This window comes from Chondrus crispus, genomic scaffold, assembly GCF_000350225.1.
Source record: "Chondrus crispus Stackhouse genomic scaffold, scaffold_533, whole genome shotgun sequence".
Lineage (NCBI taxonomy): Eukaryota > Rhodophyta > Florideophyceae > Gigartinales > Gigartinaceae > Chondrus > Chondrus crispus.
This window is the reverse complement of record NW_005178517.1, coordinates 2,553-26,803: the sequence shown is the minus strand read 5'-3', so window position 1 is coordinate 26,803 and position 24,251 is coordinate 2,553. Positions and strand designations below refer to the sequence as shown.

Here is a 24,251-nt window from a genome sequence, read left to right as displayed (position 1 = left end):
CTTGAAAACTCTAAGACTGCATTAGAATCCCTCTGCTTTGATATCCGGTTGCTCCTGTACGTAGGCAACCACACTGTATGTCCGTCAGTATCATCATGTTTGTGGGCCCGACTCAATTCATACCTTTGACCAAGAATACTGCGGTTCCAGTCTCTTTTGCGCAGCACTGCGGCGCTGATATCTAACTGGATTTCGGAATCGTTTTCAGGATTTGAAGTATCAACCTCTTCAGCGCTTATAGTAAGAACGCCAATCTTCTTAGATTCCACTGGGTGTGACAGCTGTGTTGTGACATGGTTTCCCTGACTTGTGAGAATAGTATCAATTGGAATAGAAACCTTGCCCAAAAGGACGTGATCTCGAAGTTTCTCCGACTGTTCTGTCTTCCTCCTGTAGATATCTACTCTGATAGCAGCATGTTCTATGCTCCGTTCCAAAAAGTCGATTTCGCTAGACGTGCAGAACTGTGGCGACACTGTGTTACATACTGTTTCCGTTCGCGCAATTTCTTTGAAATCAGCGTACTCATCTGTTCTCAAGAAAAGCACTGCGAAAGACGCAGTTGAGCTTTCCTTGCAGTCGGTCAGTGAGCGACAACCAAGAAACAATTCCAATCTTCTGCACGCTCCTACGTAGGAAGACATGATCTTCCCGAGGGTGAGTGTTTTCTACAAATGCTCGACTGAGAAAGAGAATATTGCTATGGGCTATACGTCTTGAGGGGGCTGTGATTATCGCGAGGATTGCAAAAGCCCATCAATTGCTGCTCACAGAAGAATGAAGGACGTGAAACAAGAGCTCCTGGTAGCCTGGATAGTGACTTTTTTGCCTCCGGAGCTCGAATGACGGTGTTTCAACTCTCTTGCACATATTTACTCCGTAAAATCTATTTGTGCATCCTAACCATAAAACTTTCTCAAACCAGACCACAAGAGACTTCTTCTGAACGCCTCCGCAACGCCCGAATTCAAATAACGGCAAATCTTCAAACTAGTTGTAGCATGCCACGAAACTGTCAGAAGTCTCACATCAATCATATGATGTCAACAGCGGTGCCCTGCGATACTGTGTAGAGCAGTACAGCATATGCAAGGAGTGTGCGAACATTGTTCAGACAGAATTTCCCTTTCGAAACCCCAAATTAACGAAAATCTTGCGGGGGCACTGAAATGCAATCCATGAAATTCTGCCAGACCTGGCTTGGCAGCATCGACAATAGTGAAGCACAAAAATCTAGCAAAGAAGTGGCCAAATAGCGACCGGAAATGTGTGTGTGGATCCCTTCTGAGAGACGCATATGCCCGATCTAGATTCAACTTGGGCAACGACTAAACAAAAAGCGTCTCCCTTCAAACCGTTTTCTAAGCTGTATTCATCCCACTTCCTCTACGACTGCTTCATGGGGGGAAACCCGAGACTTGTGATATCGAAATCCAAGAGATTCGCAGTTGGGACAGTTATCTGTGGTTCCTCTGCATTGTAAAGCCCGATATCAACATGGGGGTTCGGAAGGGCGACACATTTCATACCCGCAAGACGTGCGGCACGACATCCCGCAGGTGCATCTTCGAATACGACGCAGTTTGAGGGTTCCGCGTCAATGGCAGCAGCGGCTCGCAGGAAAATCTCTGGGTCAGGCTTTCCATTTACAACATCATCGCCACAGACAAGGGCATCAAATAAAGCGAAGAAGTCGTCTTTGCCGTACTTTTTGGACTGCAGCAAATCAAATGGAGAGGATGTGGCGATAGCACAACGGACTCCAATGTTTCTGAGATGCCGGACGATGGCTTCCACACCAGGGAGAATTTTGACACTCTTCATCTTTTCAAGCAGCAATTTGTTTCGTTCATCAAGGTATTGCTCTGCGGTAAGGGGGAGCTGAAGTTCGTCAACTGTGATTTTGGCGCAGGCTGGGGCTGTGCGACCGAGTAGCTTTGAAAGAATTGTGCGGACGTCTTTGCCGTATCGAGAAGCGATGGAGTCCTCGACCTCTAAGTAGATTGGCTCGCTGTCCAGCAGGACGCCATCCATATCCCAAATGACATTGAGCATCGTGGATTAATACGGTAGCTACCTCGCAACGGATTCACGACAAGGAGATGGGTCCCAAGTCCCAGGCCGCGAGATTTTACGAGCTCATTAAGTTTAATTAAGTGGTTTGTATTCCCTTCGGCTTCTCAGTCTGATGTAGAATAGTCGCGAGCACCCGAAGATAAGGCACGAGGTATGCAAGAAAATAAGGCGTGCGTTCAGTCTATGAGACGTATCGTGGTATTCATTACCCGTACTGTACACTACACGTACACTCCACGTGTTGAGCTGTACACGTTTCCGATGGGCCCCCATCGCGAAAGTGAATATGGGGTTGGCCACTTCAACGAGTTGTTAGCATTTCCCATTTCGTTCGTCACATTCCACTGCAGCATTCTTCTACACAGTACCTAAGGGGTACTCATTCAAAGGACTGAGATTGCACGGACGGAGAAACGTTTTCTGCGCTCCTGCCATGAAAGATGCGACATGCCGCCATCATAACCACGGCAACAACGATGCCGTCTACCTGCATGTATTCAAATTTCTTTCAGCTTTCCAAAATTTTAGTGAAGCAGCCACTTGAGGCAGGGAACGATGCCAAAAACAGAAAGGCGCATGCCTCTGTTGACTTTTTTGGTCCATGCGAACCAGGCCTCGAGGAAGAAGATAGCCACAGCCCATGTTTATCCTGTGGAAGGACCTTGACCTGTACGTGTTACCTCCACATGGCACGTGCGGAGCGGAGGCATTTGTTTATTCATGAGGTTCTCATCGGCAAATAGAATACTCGTCCGTAGCAAGCAGGTACAGACGGGACCATCTCGTGTACAAGGCTTGCCATCACTCGTTGAAAGACGCGGAAAGAATAGCAATTCTGTCGAGCACGCCACTGCGACAAGGCCCAAGCGGTTTATCTCAATCGCAGTATGGTACCCTTCGAAGGGTAGAGAAAGAGCAATGCGCAATGTTGTTGGGGCAGAGAACGCCACGCCAGTGGACCAAGCGATGTCGGGCCTCAAATCAGGGTCGTGCACAGGATGTGGCAGCCAGGATGTGGCAGGCATGCTGTTGCGAGGTGTTACAGTATGCATGTAGGCTTGCTGTACAGCAATGTACTTGGGCAAATAGAGAAAGAGAAGCCACTGAAGCAGGAAGGGGAGCGCAGAAACTACCCCCTTACAGATCGCTTGCTTCTCACCAGTACCCTTCTCACCGGCTTAATTTGAGCAATAGAGGGTTTACGCAAAAAAAATGACATGGCTAAATGCGTAAAACGAGACATGTGCTGTTCTGAAATTTCCATCGAAAATAATGGTTTTGGGTGTTTACGCAGTGTCGAAAATGGTTTATCTATGAGAACTACACACAACCTCTTCGACTGGTCGACACCAAACGCCATCACACGGTCATGAGACTAACAGACTATGCCATCGGCCGTTCCAGGCGTCGCCTTCGCTACCGACGCAATCGGCTGCTGCTTGCACTTGTGGCCCGTGCCCTTACCCACCTGCTCCTTCACCTGAACGAGTCACTCCCAGCGCTTCGTCAAAGCGCTTTTGCGACTCGCCATGAGGTGCGAGATGAGCGTCCACAGCTTTGATTGCTTTTAAAAGTAGTATATCGAAGGTCGACGAGAAACGCATGCGCCGTTTCTTCATCTTAACAGCAGTTGTAGATCCAGAACCTGTAGCGGGGGAGGCAGCGGGGGAGGAGTTTTTCGACGGTGCTTCAGTCCCAGAACCAAGCACCGAGGCCATCTTATGTGCAACGCTCTGAGTCCTTGACTTGGATGGATGCCTAAAGATGGGCTGGGTGGTCCGTGGCGCTGACTAGTGCGACGATTAGCAAGCGCTGACAAGCGCGACGGCGATCAAGAGATGCAGAGATGAACTAAGCCTTTGGGGCCAATAGCCCAGATGTGCAAGTACGAGAGATATAAGCGCGCTAACGAAGCAGTCAGAGCCGGAGCAGGGGAGGTGCGGCGGCTGCGAGGGGGGATGGGAGACACTTTAGGGTCATCGGCTTGGAGAGGGGCGGGCGGTGTCGTAGAGTGAGATGCCGCCAAATAATTAGATGGAAAGGTTCTCGAAGGCGAGACGGCGTGACTGAATTTTGAGTGTGCTGGTGAAGTGGAAAAGTTCCCGAGGGCGGGATACGAGTGCGGAGGTTGAGCGTGCCGCTGAGGTAGGAAAGTTCTCACGGACGGGACAGGGTGGGTGGAGGATGAACGTGCGTTGAGTTTGGTGGTCACTAGTTTGAGAATGATAGTGAGCGTGTGACCTCGACAGGAGGGCACGTAGAGGGTAAGGGTAGAGGACAGAGATACGGGTGGGGTTGGAGAGCTCGCCGTGAACGCGGTGGGAAGGTAAAGTGCAATGGGACGCGGGGAGAAGGAGACGTAGAGTGTGTCGGTCGTTTCGCTATTTCGTCGATTTAGCGAAAAATGAGTTGGCCTCTTCAGGGTTTTGTGAGACACGTATGGTGGGTGGCATACGTTTCACAACATTTGACCCGTAACGAAATCATTTTTTTGCGTAAACCCTCTAACGTTGCAATTTCGGCACCATTTGAACCACTAACCTATGGACTCCTCGCCCTCTAAAAATTCCAGAGTCCACCTCATACACCCACACCGCCCACCTGGACGGTCAAATCTTCCATCCTCCCCCCTCCACGGGTTCTGGCCCGGCGGTGGTATTATGCCACCGTCCATGATGGCACAGACTCTCGCCCATAACGGGAGATTCAAAAAGGGAGAGAGGAGAAAGAGAGCGTCGCAAGAGTCATTTCTCTTATACAAGCAGGGGAATGTGTCCTCAAAACTTGTTTTAATACAGGTGTCTCCCGAACTACGGCGACACGTATCAAGAAATTGTTTGACACCTCAAAAAACGATGAGCTTGAAAACTGCTCGATCCAGTATAGTCACGCAGGCTACAAGACAGTTTTGTCGTCACAGGAGGAACAACTTGTAGTTAAACGAACTTTCCATGCTGCAAGGCATGGGTTTGCAGTATATAGCACCGTTATGAGCACTGTAAATGTGAGAATAGCGGCTGATAGTTCTAATATGTACGCAAAAGGAGTGTCCTCACCAGATGCGATTCGATCTTTCCGGGCTCGAAATCGCTCTTGCGAACCGGGCCGCTGCAAACATATCGCGCGCACGTCTTTTAGCTCAGAGTAATACTCATATACAGACTTTGAAGCATCCACTTGAGACCGTTGACCAACTTCATCCAGGTATATTTTTGGATGCCAGCAGGATTTGGAACTGGGATAAGACTTCTGTTTCGATAGAATACGGAAAACCGTTCAGGTGCTACACTTCCTCAAGGGTACACACCGGAAGTGCTAGGAGGAGTATATGAGACTCTGGAAAACATGTAACAGCAGGAATCACCGTTGCTGCTTGCGGCAGTGTTGCGTTTATATTTATTGTGGCTTCCGGTAAGCGCGTCTGGGGTGCTTCGAACTATCTGTTGAGCAAGCAGGACTTTACATGTTCGCTGAGCATACCACGATGCCTGTGTGGAGAAAAGTTGTTTCCGACAGAAACTGCTCCTCATGTAACCGAGCACGGATCCGTGGACGGCAACGTAATTGTGAAAATTGCGGAACACATACTCAATCATGAAAGGAAAACCGTCTCCTCTGAAAAGACTATTCTGCTTTAAGTAGACATTCACAGCTCCAGAGACATGATGGAGTGGATAGAGACATGTGGACGATTGAAAATAATTGTTGTGATGCTCTCCGCATATATGGCCTACATTCTAAAACCTTTTGACCAGCTACTCAATCAAGTGTTTTAGCGTACAGTTCGAAACATTAGAGGCAAGGTTGTTCGTGAGGCACCTTTCGTGGGTTAACACATCCTACAAGATCATATTGGCAGTGGCTGGTCATAAATCTATCACACCAGACGATGCAAGGGCCTCGCTCTTCAAATGTGATATATGAGCAGGGGAATACCGTTTTGTGCACCTTTCAACGTTTTTAAGACTACAAAACGACCCGTCAATCAGGTACGAGAATGACGCTCACCGCACCAGCCGCTCTCATACAAGTAGGAATAAATTGGAGGCCACACGAGTGCACAACGGTGTGTTACAGTCCAGAATTCATCGACTTACTGATGGGAGACTGCCCGCGTCCCGGTTGCTGGTGGTTGGTTCTCTTCTTCCGTCCGACTATCAAATCCACACAATACCTGCAAACGCGATAAAAGCACCTAAAACTGCGATCTGTTGGAAGCTCCTCGCAATGTAATGCAAAATCAAAGCTTTCTTGGACTTTGTACCTACTACCGGAGATTTGTGAAGGACTTCGAGACGATAGCAACCCCTTTATCTAATCTAACTAGAAAAGATACACCATTCCAGTGGGGGCCTTCACAAAAAGGCGCATTTGAAGAACTAAAGAGCAAACTAACAGACGCTCCCGTGCTGCGATATGCAGTGACCGTATGAAGTCACTTCTGACGCATCTGAGACAAATTTTGGTGCTGTTTTGACGCAAACTGACAAAACCGGATGCCGTCCAGTAGCATATACTTCACGGAAACTGAACAAAGCAGAACAAAGATACAGAACACATGAGAGAGAACTTCCTGCTATTGTGTACTCTTTACAAACTTGGAGACCATACTTGCATGGCTCAAAGTTCAAGATATTGACCGACCATCATCCATTAAAATACTTGGATTCACAACGAATCTTTGTATTATATCCCCCTTCCCGTATTAGATTCAGATTAGATTTGTAACTGTAGAGCCCAAGCTCTACAGTACCTCGGTGCGCGCGCGCACACGTGTACTCCACGTGTACGGGGGCACGCACACACACGTGTAAGACACGTGTGCTGCCAACCCCGACGGCTGACAGCGCTACAGTGCAGGCCGACCTGCACCACTGTAATGTTATGATAGGCTACTCCGTATATTAAATATGAGCGGACCGCCGCCGGTGGAGGACGACAAGCACGGACTTATCAAGGATGCTCCACCTTGGTCCTCCCGCTTACTCTCAGGTACTTCCGTTAGTTACCGAGGAGTAGCACCGCGCGCGGGTTGAGGACGCGCGTAGCACGCGTACGAGCCGGGTCCGCCTCCGCCCATCGGTACTAGATCGTCACCCAGTACCGCTCCGGGGCTGTGGTATATCGCCAAGTGTCCACTAGTGTACATACTGTACTCGAACACCCGATGGTGTATGACAAGGACCGCATTGGTTAATTCCCAATTCGAAGGGTAATTACCTTATCGCCCGGTAAGTTGGGCAGCGCAAGTCGCGTCCGTGTACGTACTGTACTCGAATCATACCGTCTAATGTATGATACCGGCGTACCTCGCTGGCGCCCAAGTGCAGGACCGTTACTGCCCGACGTGTAGTCGTACCGTTACAGTCTGGGACTGTAAGAGCGAGGACTACTGTAGTAGATATAGCAAAGTAGGGAAGGGGAAGGACTCGAGGCGATCATCGATGAACGAAGAGGCATCATCTCGAGGGCCGATCCCCTTTCCCTTGGCTTTGTGCCTAAGTCTTTTGCCTGACTACGCTTTCGTCTTCCCTTTGTATATCGAGTACAACGAAAAGTCCTCCACCGCAGAGGTAAAGCACGACGAGCGCTCCGCATAGCGCCCGGATTCGTCCTCCGTGACGACTTCGCCTCCGCACGGCGTCGAGTTACCACGTCGAGGACGTCGATCTGCCTTTCGTGGCATCGTTGTGTCGAACCCACACCGCTCTACCAAAACCTCTACCAACCAGCTACCGAACTCCCTTCTGTCTTGTTTTGTGGTTCTTACTACACGTATGCACGGCACTCGTCGCGTCTCGCACGCTTCGAACTACAGTACGACGTGTCGCAGCTCCCGCTACCCGAAGCCGGTCGAGCGCGGCACGTTCTACTACAGGGGTGTCGAGGCGTAGAACCGCTCGCGCCTGCGCACGTCCTCCCCGATCCCGCTCTACCACCGCTACATCGAGCCTGTGCTCGGTACTGTGGGTGGGCCGTGCTTCTATCTTCCTGCCGATCGGGGTCTTTCCGAACTGTCAGTACTCATCCCCCTCGTCGTTGGGGGTGATTATACTACAGTGGTCCCCCGACCTAGAAGACTCTCAAGATCGAACTGAGAAGACTATCGTTTACCTCTGCGTCCGTACGCGTCGAGATGAGTGGCGAATATCCCACCTCGATTCGCTCCGAGCCCGCCGATGTGCGAGAGGCCGCGCTACGCTTCCGAGTCTGCGACGGCGACGCCGGTCCTCGAGACCGCGAACCGTCGCCCGACTTCTCCGAAGGGAGCGCTCGCGCGATGTACGATTGCATCGCGGAGCATATCGAGGATGTCCGAACATCTCTCCGTATCGACGTCTCCAACAGCGTCTACGCCCGCTGTATGGATGAGTTGCGCTCCCTCCGCGAAGCAAGGTTCGAGCGCGTAACTCAGTCCTTGGAGAACCTGCGCGCCCTCGTCGACCAGCTACAGCCCCGTTTGGTAGTGGTCGAAGAGACGCGCATCGATTCCCCCACCGTGGACGTTGCGGGTCGACCCGTGAGTGCAAACTCCGGGGTCCGACGCGACCCGCAACCCTTCCCATCAGCCAAACAGATGGGAGCGTTCGCGCACATGGCGGCGGAACTTAACTCAACGCACCGCCGTGCCCGTGAGATGGAACAGACATCGGCCAAAAGGTCACCCGGAGCCCCCTCGACAGGGCCGTGTGCCACTATTCCTCCGGGCGCATCCGGAGCGCAGGAGTGGCCCCCGACTGGTGCCGTCACCAGTCGGAGGGCGGAGGACATCAAGCCGACGGCGGACGCGAACTTCGCGTCCGAGACTCAAGCCCTTCCGTATGCATCCGGAAGCATGCGGCAGTCCCGACAGGTACCGAACGAACCCGACCATAGCCGTGGAGGAGTCGCCCTAGGATCAGAGGAACCGATTCTCCCCTTCGATCATCGCTGGGGCGGCTACCAGCCAGCGGATCTTACCGCGCATCCTGGCCCCGTCGACGTCCGAACGTTGCCCGTCACGCCGTTCGGAACGTTGGGCCCCGCTGAACCCGGGCTCGAGCCCGTCCACACCATGATACAGGAGTTCAGCGCTGTCGCGAACTACCGCATGTATCGGTTGGACAACACCTCGAGGCTCGTTAACTCTGGTGACGCGGGACGGATCGCAAAGTACGTCCAACGCTGCGGTGGGCTCCGTCCCACGATGAAGAGCTTCGACGGTACTGACGCGATTCAGTTGCTCCCGTTCCTGAAAGATATCCGGATAACCTTCAATGCTCAGCACCTGACCAAAGGGGTGGCAATCCGTGTCTTCGCTCACTTTTTCGAGCGGGACGCGGAGCGGTTGTACACGAGTTACACCATGCGCGGCCTCCGAGCCGGCCAGCTCCACGACGACACGAGCTGGCCTGGTCTCTTCAACCAATTTGTCAAACGCTACCTAACTGACGACGTGTTAGGGGAAGCGTTTGATGCTGTTGCGTCGGCGCGACAGCTTCCCCACGAAACCGAGGACACGTTCGAACGTGTTCTCGGTTTCGTGAGGCGATCGCAGACCGGCTGTAATCTGCCGCGTTCCGATGCACGGCCGTGTTCTCAGAGCAAGCCCTCGCGCACTACTTTGTGCGCGGGTTTTCCACTGCGACCCGGGCCGCAGTGGCAGAGAAGGTACAACGGTTGCCCGGACAACATAAGACCGAAATCTCTGCGATTCGCCGTATCGCAACGGCCGAAGGTACAACCTACCGCGCTCGTCGCAGGTTGCCGCTGCCGGACTCGAAGCCGGCAGCGAAGGGAGTCCGAACTCCAAGGCCGCACGGAGCGAGTTCGCCGGCGACCGCCCTCCACATTGGAGAAGATGAGTGACAGGCCGACCCTGTCCTCATTACGCAAGGCTTCGACCGGGCAGGAGGCCGACCTCCTACGCCAGCTTCCATCGGTTCGACCAGAAGCTTCGCAACGGCGTTCGCGCACACGCCGAGGGCCATGAGTGGTCCGAACCACAACATGGCCGAGCTGGAAATCTTCCGTCGAGAAGGAGACCGCGGGCTGCCTAACATGCCTCGACTCACAGATGAGCAGGCACGCCACGCGGCGACGTTCGCGTGGACCGATGGCAGCGCGTACGTTTGTTGGCTCTGCCGGACGTACGGCCACGCCATGTACGCGTGCCCGTTCCTGTCGCCTGAACAACGTCAGTTCACGGCGTACAAGAACTACCGCTATCAGATGAAGACGCGCCCCGGAATGCGCAATCTCATCCAGCAGTCTACGCGGGAAGACCGAGGCCCGCGACGAGGTGACCCGAGTCGATCGCATGGGGGCGTCCGTTTCGCCCCTCGTGAAAGCGGGTACCGATATCCGGGGACCGATCAAAGGGATCGACGTGACTCCCGTCGGATGGATACGAGGTATCCCCGTCAGGACGGACGAGGCGACCGGGGCCGACGCCCGTTGCCCCAAGGGGTACAGGACGCCATCACGTACCTCCAAGATTGGGCTGGGAATCCGAACTTCCAGCCCACGGAAGGAGGCGGGTGAGAGCCCGTTCTCTCCGCCCCTCAAATATTTCAACGGCCGGACATTGCAATTCAAGGTCATGAGGTATCCGATTACTTCGTAGAAGATGCCCAGCCGGGGTGGGGAAACCGTCCCCATCCGCGCGGCCATGGGCCCATCGAAGCGCTAGCTAACGATAGCCAAGCGAATTGCCCTGACAGCTCGGGTAGTTTGAAAACCCCGTAAAGACGGTTACGTGCGCGCGGTCGCGTGAACCGTCTTGTCACACCAACCTAGACCCGTCCGTATTTATCCCAGGCGGAGGAGGGGAATTTTTACGGATAATATTCCCCTCGATGCCGCACAAGCGCATCGAGACACCCGTAAGCTCTGTTTGAAACGACGAAGACGCCTAGGCAACCGTGAGCCCGGCGCACCTCAGGTGTGGCAACCGTGAGCGAAATGCCTAACAAGAAGCGCATCGAACGCGTCGGCGGCCCGACCCATGCGGACCCGGGGCCGCCAGAACAAATTAAGCCGCGTACGAATGCCACTCGTCGCGGGAAGGCGACCGACCGAAGGGCGTCCCGCGACTAAGGCCGAAGGACGCAGAAGAGAAGTTGGAACCGGCGCCGGCGGCCTAAGCGGAACGATCTCGCTGAACCGGGCACGCCGAAGGTGGTCGACGGCGTCATCTGCCAGATGACGTTGAAGATTTACGACGTCCTCTGCTAGATCGCCTCGGAGGGAAATACCTTCAACCCCCGCACGATCGCCGTTGATACGTGCTCGTAGGAACCAAGCCGGATCGCGAAGGACGTCGCGCGTCCGGACGTGCGACGAGCCGAGGTGCGACGACGAGGCCCCCGCTCTTGAAGGACCCACATATTTCCGGGAGCAGAACGACGAGTTGGACTCAGTAGATATCGAGCGCGCCGAAGAACCCGAAGTTGGCGCGCCCGCCTCCACGGTCGCCCCACCGCAGGACGACCTTCCGTCCCCTCTTAAGTTAGAGGAGATAGCCGAAGAGCAACACGTCGATGACTTCTGCCAGACCGTACTGGTACGACAGTCAGAGTCCCGGGACTCCGCGTTCTTCGAATACCACCACGGGGTGCTCAAACGAAGACACCCGTTAGACTCTGACATCGTGCAGGTAGTGGTGCCTCGGACGCTACGGCCTCGGCTGCTTCAGCTCTGCAACACACCGACCATCGCGGGGCACCCGGGCCAGAACCGTATGTACTTCGCGCTCCTTCACGATTACTACTGGGCCCATCTCGCAGCATATGTCGCAGCTACGGTGCGAGGGTGTCGAACCTGCGCGATGAACCGTGACAAGTTGCGGAAACACCTCAACCGATTGAGGTTGTTCCCGGCAACACGGCCGCTCGAGAGCCTCGCCATTGACATCTTGGGTCCGCTCCGGAAGACGAAGGCAGGGAACCGGTTCCTTCTCGTAATTATAAAGGACCGTTTCCCCAAGTACGCAAGTCGAGGCGCTGCGGTCCGTAACCGCGTACACCGTCGCCGTTGTGTTCTGCGACGCGTTGGTATTTAAATACGGAGTCCCACTCTCGCTACTGTCGGATGGCGGACCTCAGTTTAACGAAGTTCTTCCACAGCACGTGCCGTGTCCTGGGGGTGGCGAACTTGTACACCTTGGCGTACCAACCCCTGACGAATGGGCAGGTCGAGCGATACAACCGGACGATCTCTTCGATGTTACGCAATTACGTCGGCGACCATCAGGACGACTGGGACGTGTACTTGGGGCCGCTTACGTATGCGTACAACTCCCACGTACATCGTACCACGCGTACGACTCCCTTCGAGCTCGTCGTCATCCGACCACCGCCGAAGTTCTCTCTCCGTAGAGCCGACGGGGACGCACCCCTTTCCGATAGGGGGAACCACCGGGCTGAGCTCCTCAGGACGTTGGACGACACGATCCAGAAGGCCTACGGGAGCCTGCGCCGGGCGCAGGCTCGGCACAAGCGCGACTTCGATAAGCGCGTCAGACGGATTAACTCACGTCTCAAGCCAGGTAATTACGTCTACCTCAACCCCACCGATGGGGCAAAGACGTCTAACAAACTCGCGTCGCCAGCCGTTGGGCCATACCGCGTTCTAGCGAATGAACAGCGAACCATCACGATCGATTGTGATGGTTTTACCGAGCGCGTCTCCGCAGACCGCTGCGTGTACGCGCCACAACCGACGGGCGCACCACGGGCGAGTACGCCAATCCCAAGTGACCTTGCCGACAAGAGCACCGAGGGCGCTCAGTATCCCGTGGAACGATTACTCCGGCATCGAGCTATGGAGGACGGAACAATCGAGTTCCTCATCAAGTGGGCAGATTACGACACAACCACATGGACCGCCCGGACTCACGTTCGGGAGGAGTTGGTGTCTCGTTCAGCCCAACGCCTCCGGAGGGGCACCGGCAGGGACCTCACCTCTGATGTGAACGCGGACTTTCACGCTTAAGGGGGGGCCCTCAACTGCTTCGTTACGGCTGACGTGAGGACCGCACAGAAGTCAAGCCGTATTTGACTTCCGAAACCCAGGGAAGCACGACGTAAAGGAGAGGCAGTACGGCCTGCTAGCAAGGATCTCGACCCTCGCAGTGACCGACGATACGAGGACGCAGAGCTCGAAGGGAAGGCGAATACCCCTTCCGGAGCTGAAAAGTCGGACACTTCCCCCCCAACAGGGTCACCCGACGTTCCGTTAAGTCCGATCACCGCGGCGAGGGGAGGTTCGACGACTGAGGCAACCCCTGGCGGAACCACGGGAGCACTTGGCATAATAAGACACAATGGCGGAAAAGAGCGGTACGGCGTACAGTACCCCAACGCTGGAGGTTCGTAACGCGAGTGGAGGCCGAACGACGATCGCCTCTATACGGCACCTAAGCCCCGGAAAGCGGAAGGGGTTAAGCAATACAAAGCGTTGCACGTTGCGGAGAAGGGCTGAAACGCGGGGGCGTAGAGACCGAGAGTCACTGTGGCTCGCGAGGATAGGGGTCCGGGATGAGACACCGAGCCGCTCCGCCAACGGCTAATACGCAAAAATTGGGGCGAAGAGAAATTACACGGCCATATCCCAACCTGGTCTCGACAGCACCGGCGAATGAGGTGTGAAAAAATGGAAATTTTGGGGACACTTGTCGTACAGTGCGGCAACCCCACGCAGCGCACCGCTCGCTCGGTGTCAATCCGCCACCACGGGAATGGCAAAATTAACGGAAAATTAGTCAGGGGAAAATGGGCAACTCACGTAAGTGAACGTACACACGTTGGCATACGAGACACGCAATGCCCCGCGGGACGGCCAAACGTAGCCCCGACCGGACCCTTCATACGGAAAGTACAACACACTGAGGGGGATACCCTCCGCAGAGGCGCCAACGAAACCGCCCTCCGAAAGCGCAGCTTCCCGGCGGCACCGTACGAGATTAGCCGCGGAATAGCGACGGCGTCGACACTAGCATCCTACCCGTACAGCAAAAAAAATGGGTGGTGGAAATTGCCTTGGCCAGACGTGCGGCACGGATCGCACGTGCACGGGGCGGCGCGTGTGGCTTACGCAGGACCCGCTATGACGGGAAGGGTACAAAGCATCTCCGCTGGCTGAATGCGAACGCCACGTCGCGTTGCGCACTACAACGGCTCGAGGAAAGCGTCCCTTTCCCCGTGCGGAAGAAGGCCCGAGCGATATGGTAGGATACGCGTGCTGCCACTCGTGAGGGGTACCCGCAGTGGCGTCGCTGGGGTATTGGAGGGTCGATTCCGCCTTGTCTGACCGAAAAACAAGCAGAGAAAGCGGTCGTCAGGGGGACAACAGATGTCACGCCACACCCCGACTTTGCGCTTCGTACACCCCCACCGCGTACAACCCCCGGGCTGATCACAAATACACGTCCAAAAGGCTGTCCGACACGGCCTCGAGCTCGTGTCTGATCTTCTTCCCCCGCTTCCAGCGCGTGTTCATCGAACGTCGAGCGCTCCTGCACTCGCCCCGATGGCGAGGGACAGCAATGAAGGAAGCAAAACGTTGCGAGTCCTCGCCCTTGCCTCCGAAGGCGAGGGGCGCGCAAAGGATAGGAAGAACGTCGGCGCCCTCGCCCCGAATGGCGAGGGACGCGAAGAACGAGACGCCTGTTACGCGTCCGCGCCCTCGCCCTGATGGCGAGAGGACGCGAAGAAGGAGACGAACGGCGCGCGCTTTTGCCCTCGCCTCCGAAAGCGAGGGCCGCGCAGAAGGAGAAGCACGATCCACACCCGCGCCCCAGCCACCAGAGGCGAGGGGCGCCCATAACATAACGTACGTCGCGCGCGTCCGCGCCCTCGCCTCCGAAGGCGAGGGGCGCGCGAAGGATAGGAGGAACGTCCGCGCCCTCGCCCCGACGGCGAGGGAGAACACGGAGAAAGCCAACGCCACGTGCCGGCAGCCTCGCCACCGATAGCGAGGAGCACGATGAGTAACGCAATCTACGAGGGAACTAGCTTGGGACACAGGCAGTGTCGTTTCGTGACGCGTGAAGATCACCGCTCGCCTCCCAAAAGCGAACTGCACAGCGAGAGTGGGAAGGAGTCGATCCGTTTGCTCTTCCCGTCCGCCCGCCAAGGGGGCAATGATCTCGCACCGAGGAAGGTAATACACCTAAGACAGGCTCACGTCGCCCGCCCCCGCTGCATAACCCCCTCATCACGGCCCCTCGCCGACCGACGGGGAGGGGACGCCGAGTAAAAGAACGCTAGCTACGCGCAGCGCACCATCGCTCGTGCGCCGTTGGTCTGAAAGGGGAACTCGCGGGCGGACTGTAGGAGGGGACGAAAATGGAAGGATGTGGTACCACAAAGACGACTCTGCAGGAAGATGATTTTTTAATGGGTAAAGGCCACAGGGTACCCTCTCTTCGCCGACTAGGATAGGGGTGAAACCCGGCTCGGTGGACCTACACGCTGCCAGAGGCAGGAGCTCGTGTCATTCGAGGGCAGGCGAGCACCCGAATCGTAATTGGCTTGAGAATAATACCCCGGGTGCCGTGGTAATCCGGTGGCCATGTCCGCCAAGGTAGGCAAGGCGAACCGTGTCGTATCCTCACCGCTCGCCCCGTCCCGAGACGGGCGAGGGTCGGGCTCGTACGCCGCAGACAGGGTCACGGGTGGTCGCAGGAGCCGGGAGGTGGGGAACGTTACCCGCCGACAAGAGTACCAACTGCAACGAACGCAGTCGGTCGCGCTCGCGTCGATAGCGTTCGCCATCGAACACTGCCCGTTCGTACGCCGCCGCCTGACTTCCGGACGCCTCACGCGCCGCCCCCAGCTCACGGTTCACTCGTTGCAGCTCCGCAAAGCGCGCTGCCAGGTTGTCACGGAGACCGAGCGCCTCGCCACTCCGAGTTACGAACCAGTCCTCCAAGGTGTCTACAAACCCGCCAACGGTCCAAGCCCTCCGACTGGCTACGCCTAATGCACGAACTACCTGGGGGCGGCCATCAGCTCCGCGTGCGGGAACACCAGCTCGCGCACGCAGAGTCCCGGGAACGTATCCGGTCCCATCGCATCGAGCGAGGGGATGGGGAGAATGGCATCTCCAGGGACAGGGTACCCTACAGGGTCATGGCCGGCGACCGACGTCGGCCGAAAGGGGTTCACAGCGGTGGCAACGGAGTCCACGGCCACGGCGTCGTGGTCTCGGTATCGTTTACGACGACCGCGCCGATGCTCGGACCCGACGCCTCCCCTCCTCTGCGCGGTAACGATGACCGGGGGCACGAGGGGGGAGACCGCTACGAAGGCATCCGCTGTGGGATCTTACGTGAGATAGGAGCTGCGAGCTCCGGTCGTGTAGTCCATCCAGGAGCGGTGGTTCCGCGGGGTGACTTCGCTGGCACGGTCCATAAGACCAATGGCTTGGCCAAACGTCCAAGGGACGTGAGCCGAACCGTGCTCGGACGGATGAAGGGCAACGTTGGGAAGACCCCACGCCACGCGCCTCACGAACGCGACAGTGGGCTCGTGCTGAACGAATGCCCGTTTGTTCATGCACCCCTCCGACATGAAGGCGCAGCATACGGACCATGCCCACTCGCGCTCATAGTTGAACGCGAGACGCTGGTGGGAGGGGTGCTGACGATCGACGCATGCGATGCCGAGATGTTTTAGGATGGGGGGTAACAGGGGATGTACCCCCAGGGAAGGAAAGATCTCCCGCACGCTTGCGGGGATGTCCGCAAAGTCCCCGACTGCCAAACTGGACGCGAGGCCGAGGGAACGACGGGACCGTCGGATTCGTTCTTTCCCCTGTAGACCGACCAATCGTGGTGAGCGAAACCCACACCGTATAACCGCATCAGAGAACACAATGATTTCTGGAGAGCAACGAGAGGCTTGGTGAAGGCGTAGGGGCGGGGCGATACGTACAGCCCCGCCACCCCCGACAGCACGAAGCGTCGGGGGTCTACCTGCGCCGACTCTGTCAGGAGCGCACCTAAGCAGTCAACGTATATTACTTCCGCCACGCTGTATGCGAAAGTACGGTCCCACAGCAGCTCGTACGGGAGTTGACAACCGACGCCAGCGCCCTCGGCCATCAAACGATAAAGGGCCGAAGACGCTTCCTCCGACCCGCCCGCCTCGTATATGTTGAATACGCGGGCGAGGTTGGGGCGCAGCCAGGCACTCGAGATCACCTCCGATACGGTGATCCCCGTGCGACCCCTCCGCTGCCAGGGGTACTGTAACTCGTCGACAGAGAGCAGTGGGGCACCGCGGGACGGAACCCCCAACCACTGCGTGGCGGAGACCCACGCGCCCTCCCGCAAGGCGAAGGAGGAGGGCGGCACATACGGACGACGAGTGGAGCCCGCGCCATCGGAGGCACGGGGCACTTCCCCGCCAGCGGAGCGGCAGAGTCGCGCGCGACACCCGCAAGCACTGCGGAAAGGCCGTCAGCCGTCGGGGTCGATGCAGCCAGACGGAACGAGAGGATCGTTTTGGGAGGGCCCTCGGTAGGGACTACCAGCTCCACGGAAACGGTGGTGGAGCGGGAGCGTGTCTTCTGGAAGGCAGGCGGAGGTGGCGGCGTCGGATGGGTCAGGACGACGTCCCCTTCTCCCGGAGCGAATGGCACGCCCGAGGACCTGCCTCGGCTCGACGAAGGAGCGTCCGCGACTAGAGGCGCCGCCACAACCGGCGCGACGGCGCCCTCAATGGGCGTCGGGTCGGACAAAAGGAGAAGGCCAACAGCACGATAACCCGGAACGAGGACGGTCGGTTTGAGCTGGTAAGGGAGGAATAGGGCAACGCGCGGCGAGGTAGAGAGTGGTACACCCACATCAGCGTCTCTGGAAGGGGTTCACAGCGGGTCGCGCCGGGACGGCCCTAAGAGCCATCAGCAACGGCGGCGGACAACCCGCGTGAATGGCGAATCCCGCCCTTCTATGAAAGGTTCTACAGGAAAGGCACGGTGTGTGGACGCTGACCCAATACCGCCACGTAGGTCTCCCGGCTGACAAGGGTCGAGCGCGAAAAGCCGCCATGCAGGTCCGCGGACCACGTGGATACGCATAACTGCGTCTCACCTCACGACCCCGTCGCCTCGCCCCGACCAACGCCACCAACTAAGTCCCATAGCGCGACGCGAGCTCCATGCCGACAGGCAAATACAAGAGGCAGGCTGTTCCGGCAAAATCAGGGGGCATCAACGAACCAACGGCGCGCAAAGAGGACAGTAGGCTACGAGGATACCGCACGCCCAAGCGGAGTGCCCCGGCGCATCCGACGGCGCCGCCGCAGGCACCTCTCGCCACTACATGCCGCGCCACGGACGAGCAGCTTCCTAGTCTGAATCGTGTAATTTCGGACGCTGGAGGGCAGCCACCATCACGCCGCCATCCGCGGCGCGCCCTCGCTGCAGACGGCGAGGTCACGCCTAGGAGAAGACAAACGCGCGCATGAGCCGGCGGCAGACGACGACACCGCTGCCGCCGCACCGTTTGCCCCCGTGCCCGCAGGACTGCGCTTCCTCCCCCACTCGCCCTAGATGGAGAGGGACGCGAAGAAGGAGCCGCGACCTCGCTGCCGAAGGCCAGGGGCGTGCACAAGGAAAGATGGTCGCCGCGCGTGCGTGCCCCCGATCCCGAAGGCGAGGGGCGCGCAGAACAAAACGTGCGTCGTGCGCGTCCGCACCCTCGCCTCCGAAGGCGAGGGACGCGAGAAGGATAAGGGAAACGTCCGCGCCTTTGCCCCGGATTGCGAAGGACGCGAAGAAGGAGACGCGTGTTGCGCGTCCGTGCCCTCGCCACTGGAGGCGAGGGGCGCGCACAAAGAAAGACGGACGCCGCGCGTCCGTGCCCTCGCTCCTGAAGGCGAGCGGCGCACAGAACAGAACGTGCTTCGCGCGCGTCCGTGCCCTCGGCTCAGAAGGAAAGGGACGGGCGAAGGATAAGAGAGACGACTCCGCGCTCGCCCTCGCCGGTGTGGTACACAGGCGGAATCGCTGTCCGTCGAGAGGGTCAATCGGCTGTCGCGCTCGCCGGTCCGCGCTGCGCGATGGACAGGACGGAGCGCCGCCTCGAGGGCGCCATCGAGCATGTGCGCTGCACGACGCCTCTCTCGCCACCGCGCAAGAGCAGTGCGCTGACGCAAGGGCGATGGACCGTGAAAGTAGAAGTACTGCGGAGGGAGCTACGACCGCAGCTCACGAAAAACGGAAAGCAGAAGGCACCGAACACGGACGGATAGGAGATCACAAGGACGGTGAGGATGGCCGTCGCTTGGCTGCGAGGAGGAGACGGACAGTTCTACAAAGACCTGTGGACGCGGACGTCCACACTTGAGAGGGGCCATGTAGCATATCCCACTCCCCGTATTAGATTTAGATTAGATTTGTAACTGTAGAGCCCGAGCTCTACAGTACCTCGGCGCGCGCGCGCACGCGTGCACCCCACGTGTACGGGCGCGCGCACACACACGTGTACGACACGTGTGCTGCCAGCCCCAACGGCTGACAGCGCTACAGTGCAGGCCGACCTGCACTACTGTATTGTTATGATAGGCTACTCCGTATATTAAATATGAGCGGACCGCCGCCGGTGGAGGACGACAAGCACGGACTTGTCAAGGATCCTCCACCTTGGTCTGCCTGCTTACTCTCAGGTACTTCCGTTAGTTACCGAGGAGTAGCACCGCGCGCTGGTTGAGGACGCGCGCAGCCCGCCCACGAGCCGGGTCCGCCTCCGCCCATCGGTACTAGATCGTCACCCAGTACCGTTCCGGGCCGTCGAGGCGTAGAACCGCCCGCGCGTGCGCGCGTCCTCCCCGATCCCGCTCTACCACCTCTACCTCGATCCCGTGTTCGGTACCGTGGGTGGGACGTGCTTCTATCTTCCCGCCGATCGGGGTCTTTCCGAACTGTCAGTACTCACCCCCCTCGCCGTTGTGGTGATTATACTACAACCTTATCTGAAAAACAAGCCCTATGGATTGAATTCATGCAAGCGTTTGATTACCACATTGATTACATGAAAGGAAAGCAGAATACAGTAGTTGGTGCGTTATTGAGACAGTATCAGGAAGTGCATCAGACATGGGCCAGTGTTGTGAAATAGTTGTTCGCATTCACACTTGTGAAGATAGATGGATTAAAATAATCTCAAAAGCCTTGAACGAGAGTACAGAGAGGGCCCAGCTCTCAAGAATGTGTTTGAAAAGCCAACTGCGTCTGTTTTTCTGATAGTCTAAACTTTCCCATACGAAGCCCATGCTAAGCCAATGCATGCATGGCGATTTACCCATACTTGCACGAGCAGAAATTTCCCAAGTGTTTCCTATGCGGAGAAATGCGCCATGATTGCGTGGACGTGCATGGCCTGGTTCATGGGCTTGCATTGGTAATTTGCATGGGCTTTCATGGTATTGCATTGGCCATGTGCATGGGATTGCATTGGGAATCTGCATGGGCTTGCATGGGATTTTCCATGGGCTTGCATTGGACACCTGTATGGGCTTGCATGGGATTTTGCATGGGATCGCATTGGGAATCTGCATGGGCTTGGAAGGGATTTTTGCACGGGTTTGCGTGGCCATCTGCATATAGGCTTGCATTGGCCATATACATGGCCTTGCATGGGCTTTCTGCATGTACTTGATTTGGCTATTTGCATGGGCTTGCATTGACCTTTGCATAGGCTTGCATGGGTCTACTGGGCGGTTTTCTTTCGCTCTAGCCGTACAGGTTTCCTGCTTTAGTTTATGCTACGAGCATAAACTAAAGGAGGAGACTTGCATAGTTTACGACACTACAATACAAGACCCGAACGTCGAGGCAAATCTTTTCGCGCTTGCAGCTGCTGGGGATGGTGGCGGTCGCGAGTGGAGCCCGCCGCCCGCTCCGCTAGTACACTTTTTTGGCAGGCGGTGTCGTGTGCTTCTGGCTATGGAGCGCCGTTCGCGGTCTCTCGCAAAGCGCTAAGAGTGGCCGGCCGGAGCGGGGCCGGACAGCTGTCGGCGGCATCATGCACTATAATGGTGCACGGCGCATCCCAAGATCGTTCCAATGCTGAAATGCTAGTGGCGCACCAGCAAAGCCTTTGTTGCGTCAAGTCAAGTCGAATTGAACTATTGAGTCGGAGAAACTTTGTTCGTGCCTTCCATGACTCTCTGCGTCGGCCACGAAGACACTCCATGGAGTGTCTTCGTGGCCGACAACTGTGCACAGTTGTAGCAGCAGGGGGCTACGCGAAATGCAAAGGAAACGTCAAATCGCGAAAATTTCGACGAACATAGAACTTCCTTGTGGTTGTCGATAGGCGTACTAAAAGAGTCAGTAAAGAGTAGGGTACACTTGTGAGACGTGCAAAGAGTCCGCCAGATGGAGACTTCACTTACCTTTCATCCAGTACGCAGTCCAGCAGACACACAATCGTGTCTTCCTCACCGTGACGGTTGCAAGCAGTGCATGACTAAATGAGATTGTGTTCACACACTGGCAGTCTGTCAGCAAGGACCTGGGCCGACGCCGTAAGTTGAACAAAGACTCTGTCGTAGTGGAAAGATCGATTTGTACGTACCGTGAGTTGTAACAACTGGCTATGCATTCTGAGAACGAAACACCAAACTTCGAGAGTCTCACACTTTAGCATTGACCGTTAGCAAGGAATCATATGTAGTCAGCATAATGAAAGCACTTGATCGCTAAAGCAATTTTGAAATGAATGCTGCGAGAGTACGGGAGAGTCCGCTTCGAGTCATCTAGATTGTAGCAGCTCGAACCATTTGTAGATATTCTAACTCCAAGTCCATGGCATAATCAAATGCCTCAACGTCCGGGGGCGCTGGATAGCTGATTCCACTTGCAGTGGCCAGTCGACGGAGCGTCGCAGGATTGCACAGCTTGATACATACTAACTTGATATGTTTTGTTGTGCGCCTCTACGCCACGTACACGGCTGTCTATTGCACAGCTGAGCGTGTAGCGTAGAGGCGCGAAAGAGACTGCATCCCATGCAGCCTTATTGGGCTTGGTAGTGCCTCACGGACGGTTTGTTCGTATCGTACGAACACTGACGTCCGAGTACCTGTTCGTCTCTGTATGCTTGGCGAAGTCGCTTCAGGGGCCCATGCGTCATCCTCACAAGCCAAAAGCGTAAACCGATCGCGCTGGCACTAGCGCTGTCGGCCGTGCAACGCAAAGCTCGCGTGGGATGGCGACCAGCCGCCGGGCGATTTCAATAATACCCTTGAAGGAAATCATTTTGGCAGATTACTGGGCCAATCAAAAGGCACCCCTCCCACGTTTTGGACCTCAAGCAGATCATGATGCTCTTGCTCAGTTTTTTTGCCACTCACCGGCAAGCCCATGTGGAAGAGCATCAACAGCAGGGCCAGCTTCTTCACGAAGCTTGTGCCTGCGCCATGCACCACGTTTCTGTTTGTTGCCCGTACTGCAGAGACAGTTTCCCAAGGCAGGCCTACCTAGGAGCCCACAAGAAAAAATGCAAGCAGGCAGCAGTAGATGAAGCTGAGGCACAAGAGGCTGACGCTTCTGACTCACCGCCACCCGTGAAGTCTCGTCGTTTGCGTGGGAGCTTCCAACTCACCGGTCGTGCCTTGCAAGAGCGGTATGAGGATAGGATCCGACTGGCAGCGCAAGATTCGAATGTTATCCTGCCAGCCGCCGGCCTTAACAAAACTTTTTCGCCCCATTTCGCACTGGATGCAACAGGGCAGGATGAACGACAGGCAGAGGCAACCGCAGCTGATACGTCAGGTGTAGAGGAGTCGCAAGCTGAGGATGCGACGAAGGAAGAGGTGGTTCACGCACTGCAAAATGTGGTGCTGCAGATCGGCGACAAAGGTGGTGATCGACAGGCGAACACAATCATCAATCTCCTCCAACATCAGTCATTTGATGCAAGCTTACTCAGGATCGGCTTCGAATCTATTGAGGAAATGCGCCAGAAAGCAGAATAGGACGCTAAATGCTGGCTCGCGGATCTGAACTTCAAGCAGCAGACCATCTACGACCCCAAGAACTGCAACGTGTATGGAGTTGGCTGGTTCCGCTCGCCAGTCGATTCTCTCAAGCGCCAATTTGCAAAAGCTCAGTCACACCAGCTCTTCTTCGATCCATTCATAGAAACGAACCGCGCCAATGTAAGAGTTTACAATCACACGATGGGCTGCGCTCTTATAGAAAACGTGGTTCCTCTGATAAAGGACTTCATCATCAGTGGCGATGGCGGTGGATTCTGGATTGATAATTACAGCTTCGTCGGAGCGATTCAAGCTTACTCAGACAAATCGTGCCAGACTTTGAAAGTCGGATCTCACTCCTTCCTGCCTTTCCATATCTGCTCTCTGAACATGACTCAGACGATCCGACAGGAGCTCATCTCCAACGGCGACACTATCGTTGCGTACTTTCCAGTTGAATTCGTGCGGGCTGCAATTAATGTTGCCAACTCTACCGGCGATGACAAGGAATATTGGTGCCGCCAGGAAGAGGAACAGACTTTTGTAATGCCAGAAAGAGTTTCAGTCCAAGAGCGGCGATTATCGAAGAGCCGTGTATTTCAGGCATCAATCAAGGAGGCCTTGCTTCCGCTTTGGGATGTATCGCGCACTGGAATAATCGTAGCAGATGGAGAGGGAAATGTCCGAAAATGCCACCCTGTTCTAACCTCATATGTTGCGGATATGCCCGAAGCATTGGACGTGGGGGGCACGGTGGGCACTGCCCTCGGGGGTACACTGCGAAGCTCGATCTTGCCTCGGAAGAGCCTTGCATTCCACGTAATATCTTGGACACTGTGCAGCGATTGAATAAATTCGAAGTCGCTGAGCAGGCTTGTGATACGGCGAGAAAGAAGTCTCTACAAGAAAACATGAGACTGGTGGGCGTGACGACGGTTCGCCCTGCCCTTTTGAAGTGGCCGTTCATGGATCTAACCGAAGAACTGGCACTGCCGAGACTGCTGCGTTTTAAAACATTGCATAATTTTTTCCTGAGTTTATCGCGGACTCTTAAGGTCTGTGCGAGCGAAATGTTGAAAGATCCATTGCTAAGCACGACAGAGCTGCTGAATTCCAAAGGAGGTCCAAGAAAGCTCAAGTCGGCTAGAGTCGAGGTATTGAAAAGATGTAACGCGTTTCTAAAGCGTATTCAGGCAGAATCGC

General features: G+C 56.0%; 1 protein-coding gene across 1 annotated transcript; it reads right to left on the bottom strand.

Moving 5' to 3' along the window:
* Positions 1–1,386: 1,386 nt before the first annotated feature.
* Positions 1,387–2,055, bottom strand: CHC_T00009043001 (HAD-like hydrolase family protein). Its single transcript, XM_005710137.1, has one exon. It carries the CDS (start codon positions 2,053–2,055, stop codon positions 1,387–1,389), a length of 669 nt encoding a protein of 222 aa, XP_005710194.1.
* Positions 2,056–24,251: the final 22,196 nt, after the last annotated feature.

What these genes read in the sequence shown, in the direction of transcription:
- CHC_T00009043001 (XM_005710137.1), bottom strand. Translation starts at nt 2,055, where the DNA reads ATGCTCAATGTCATTTGGGATATGGATGGCGTCCTGCTGGACAGCGAG.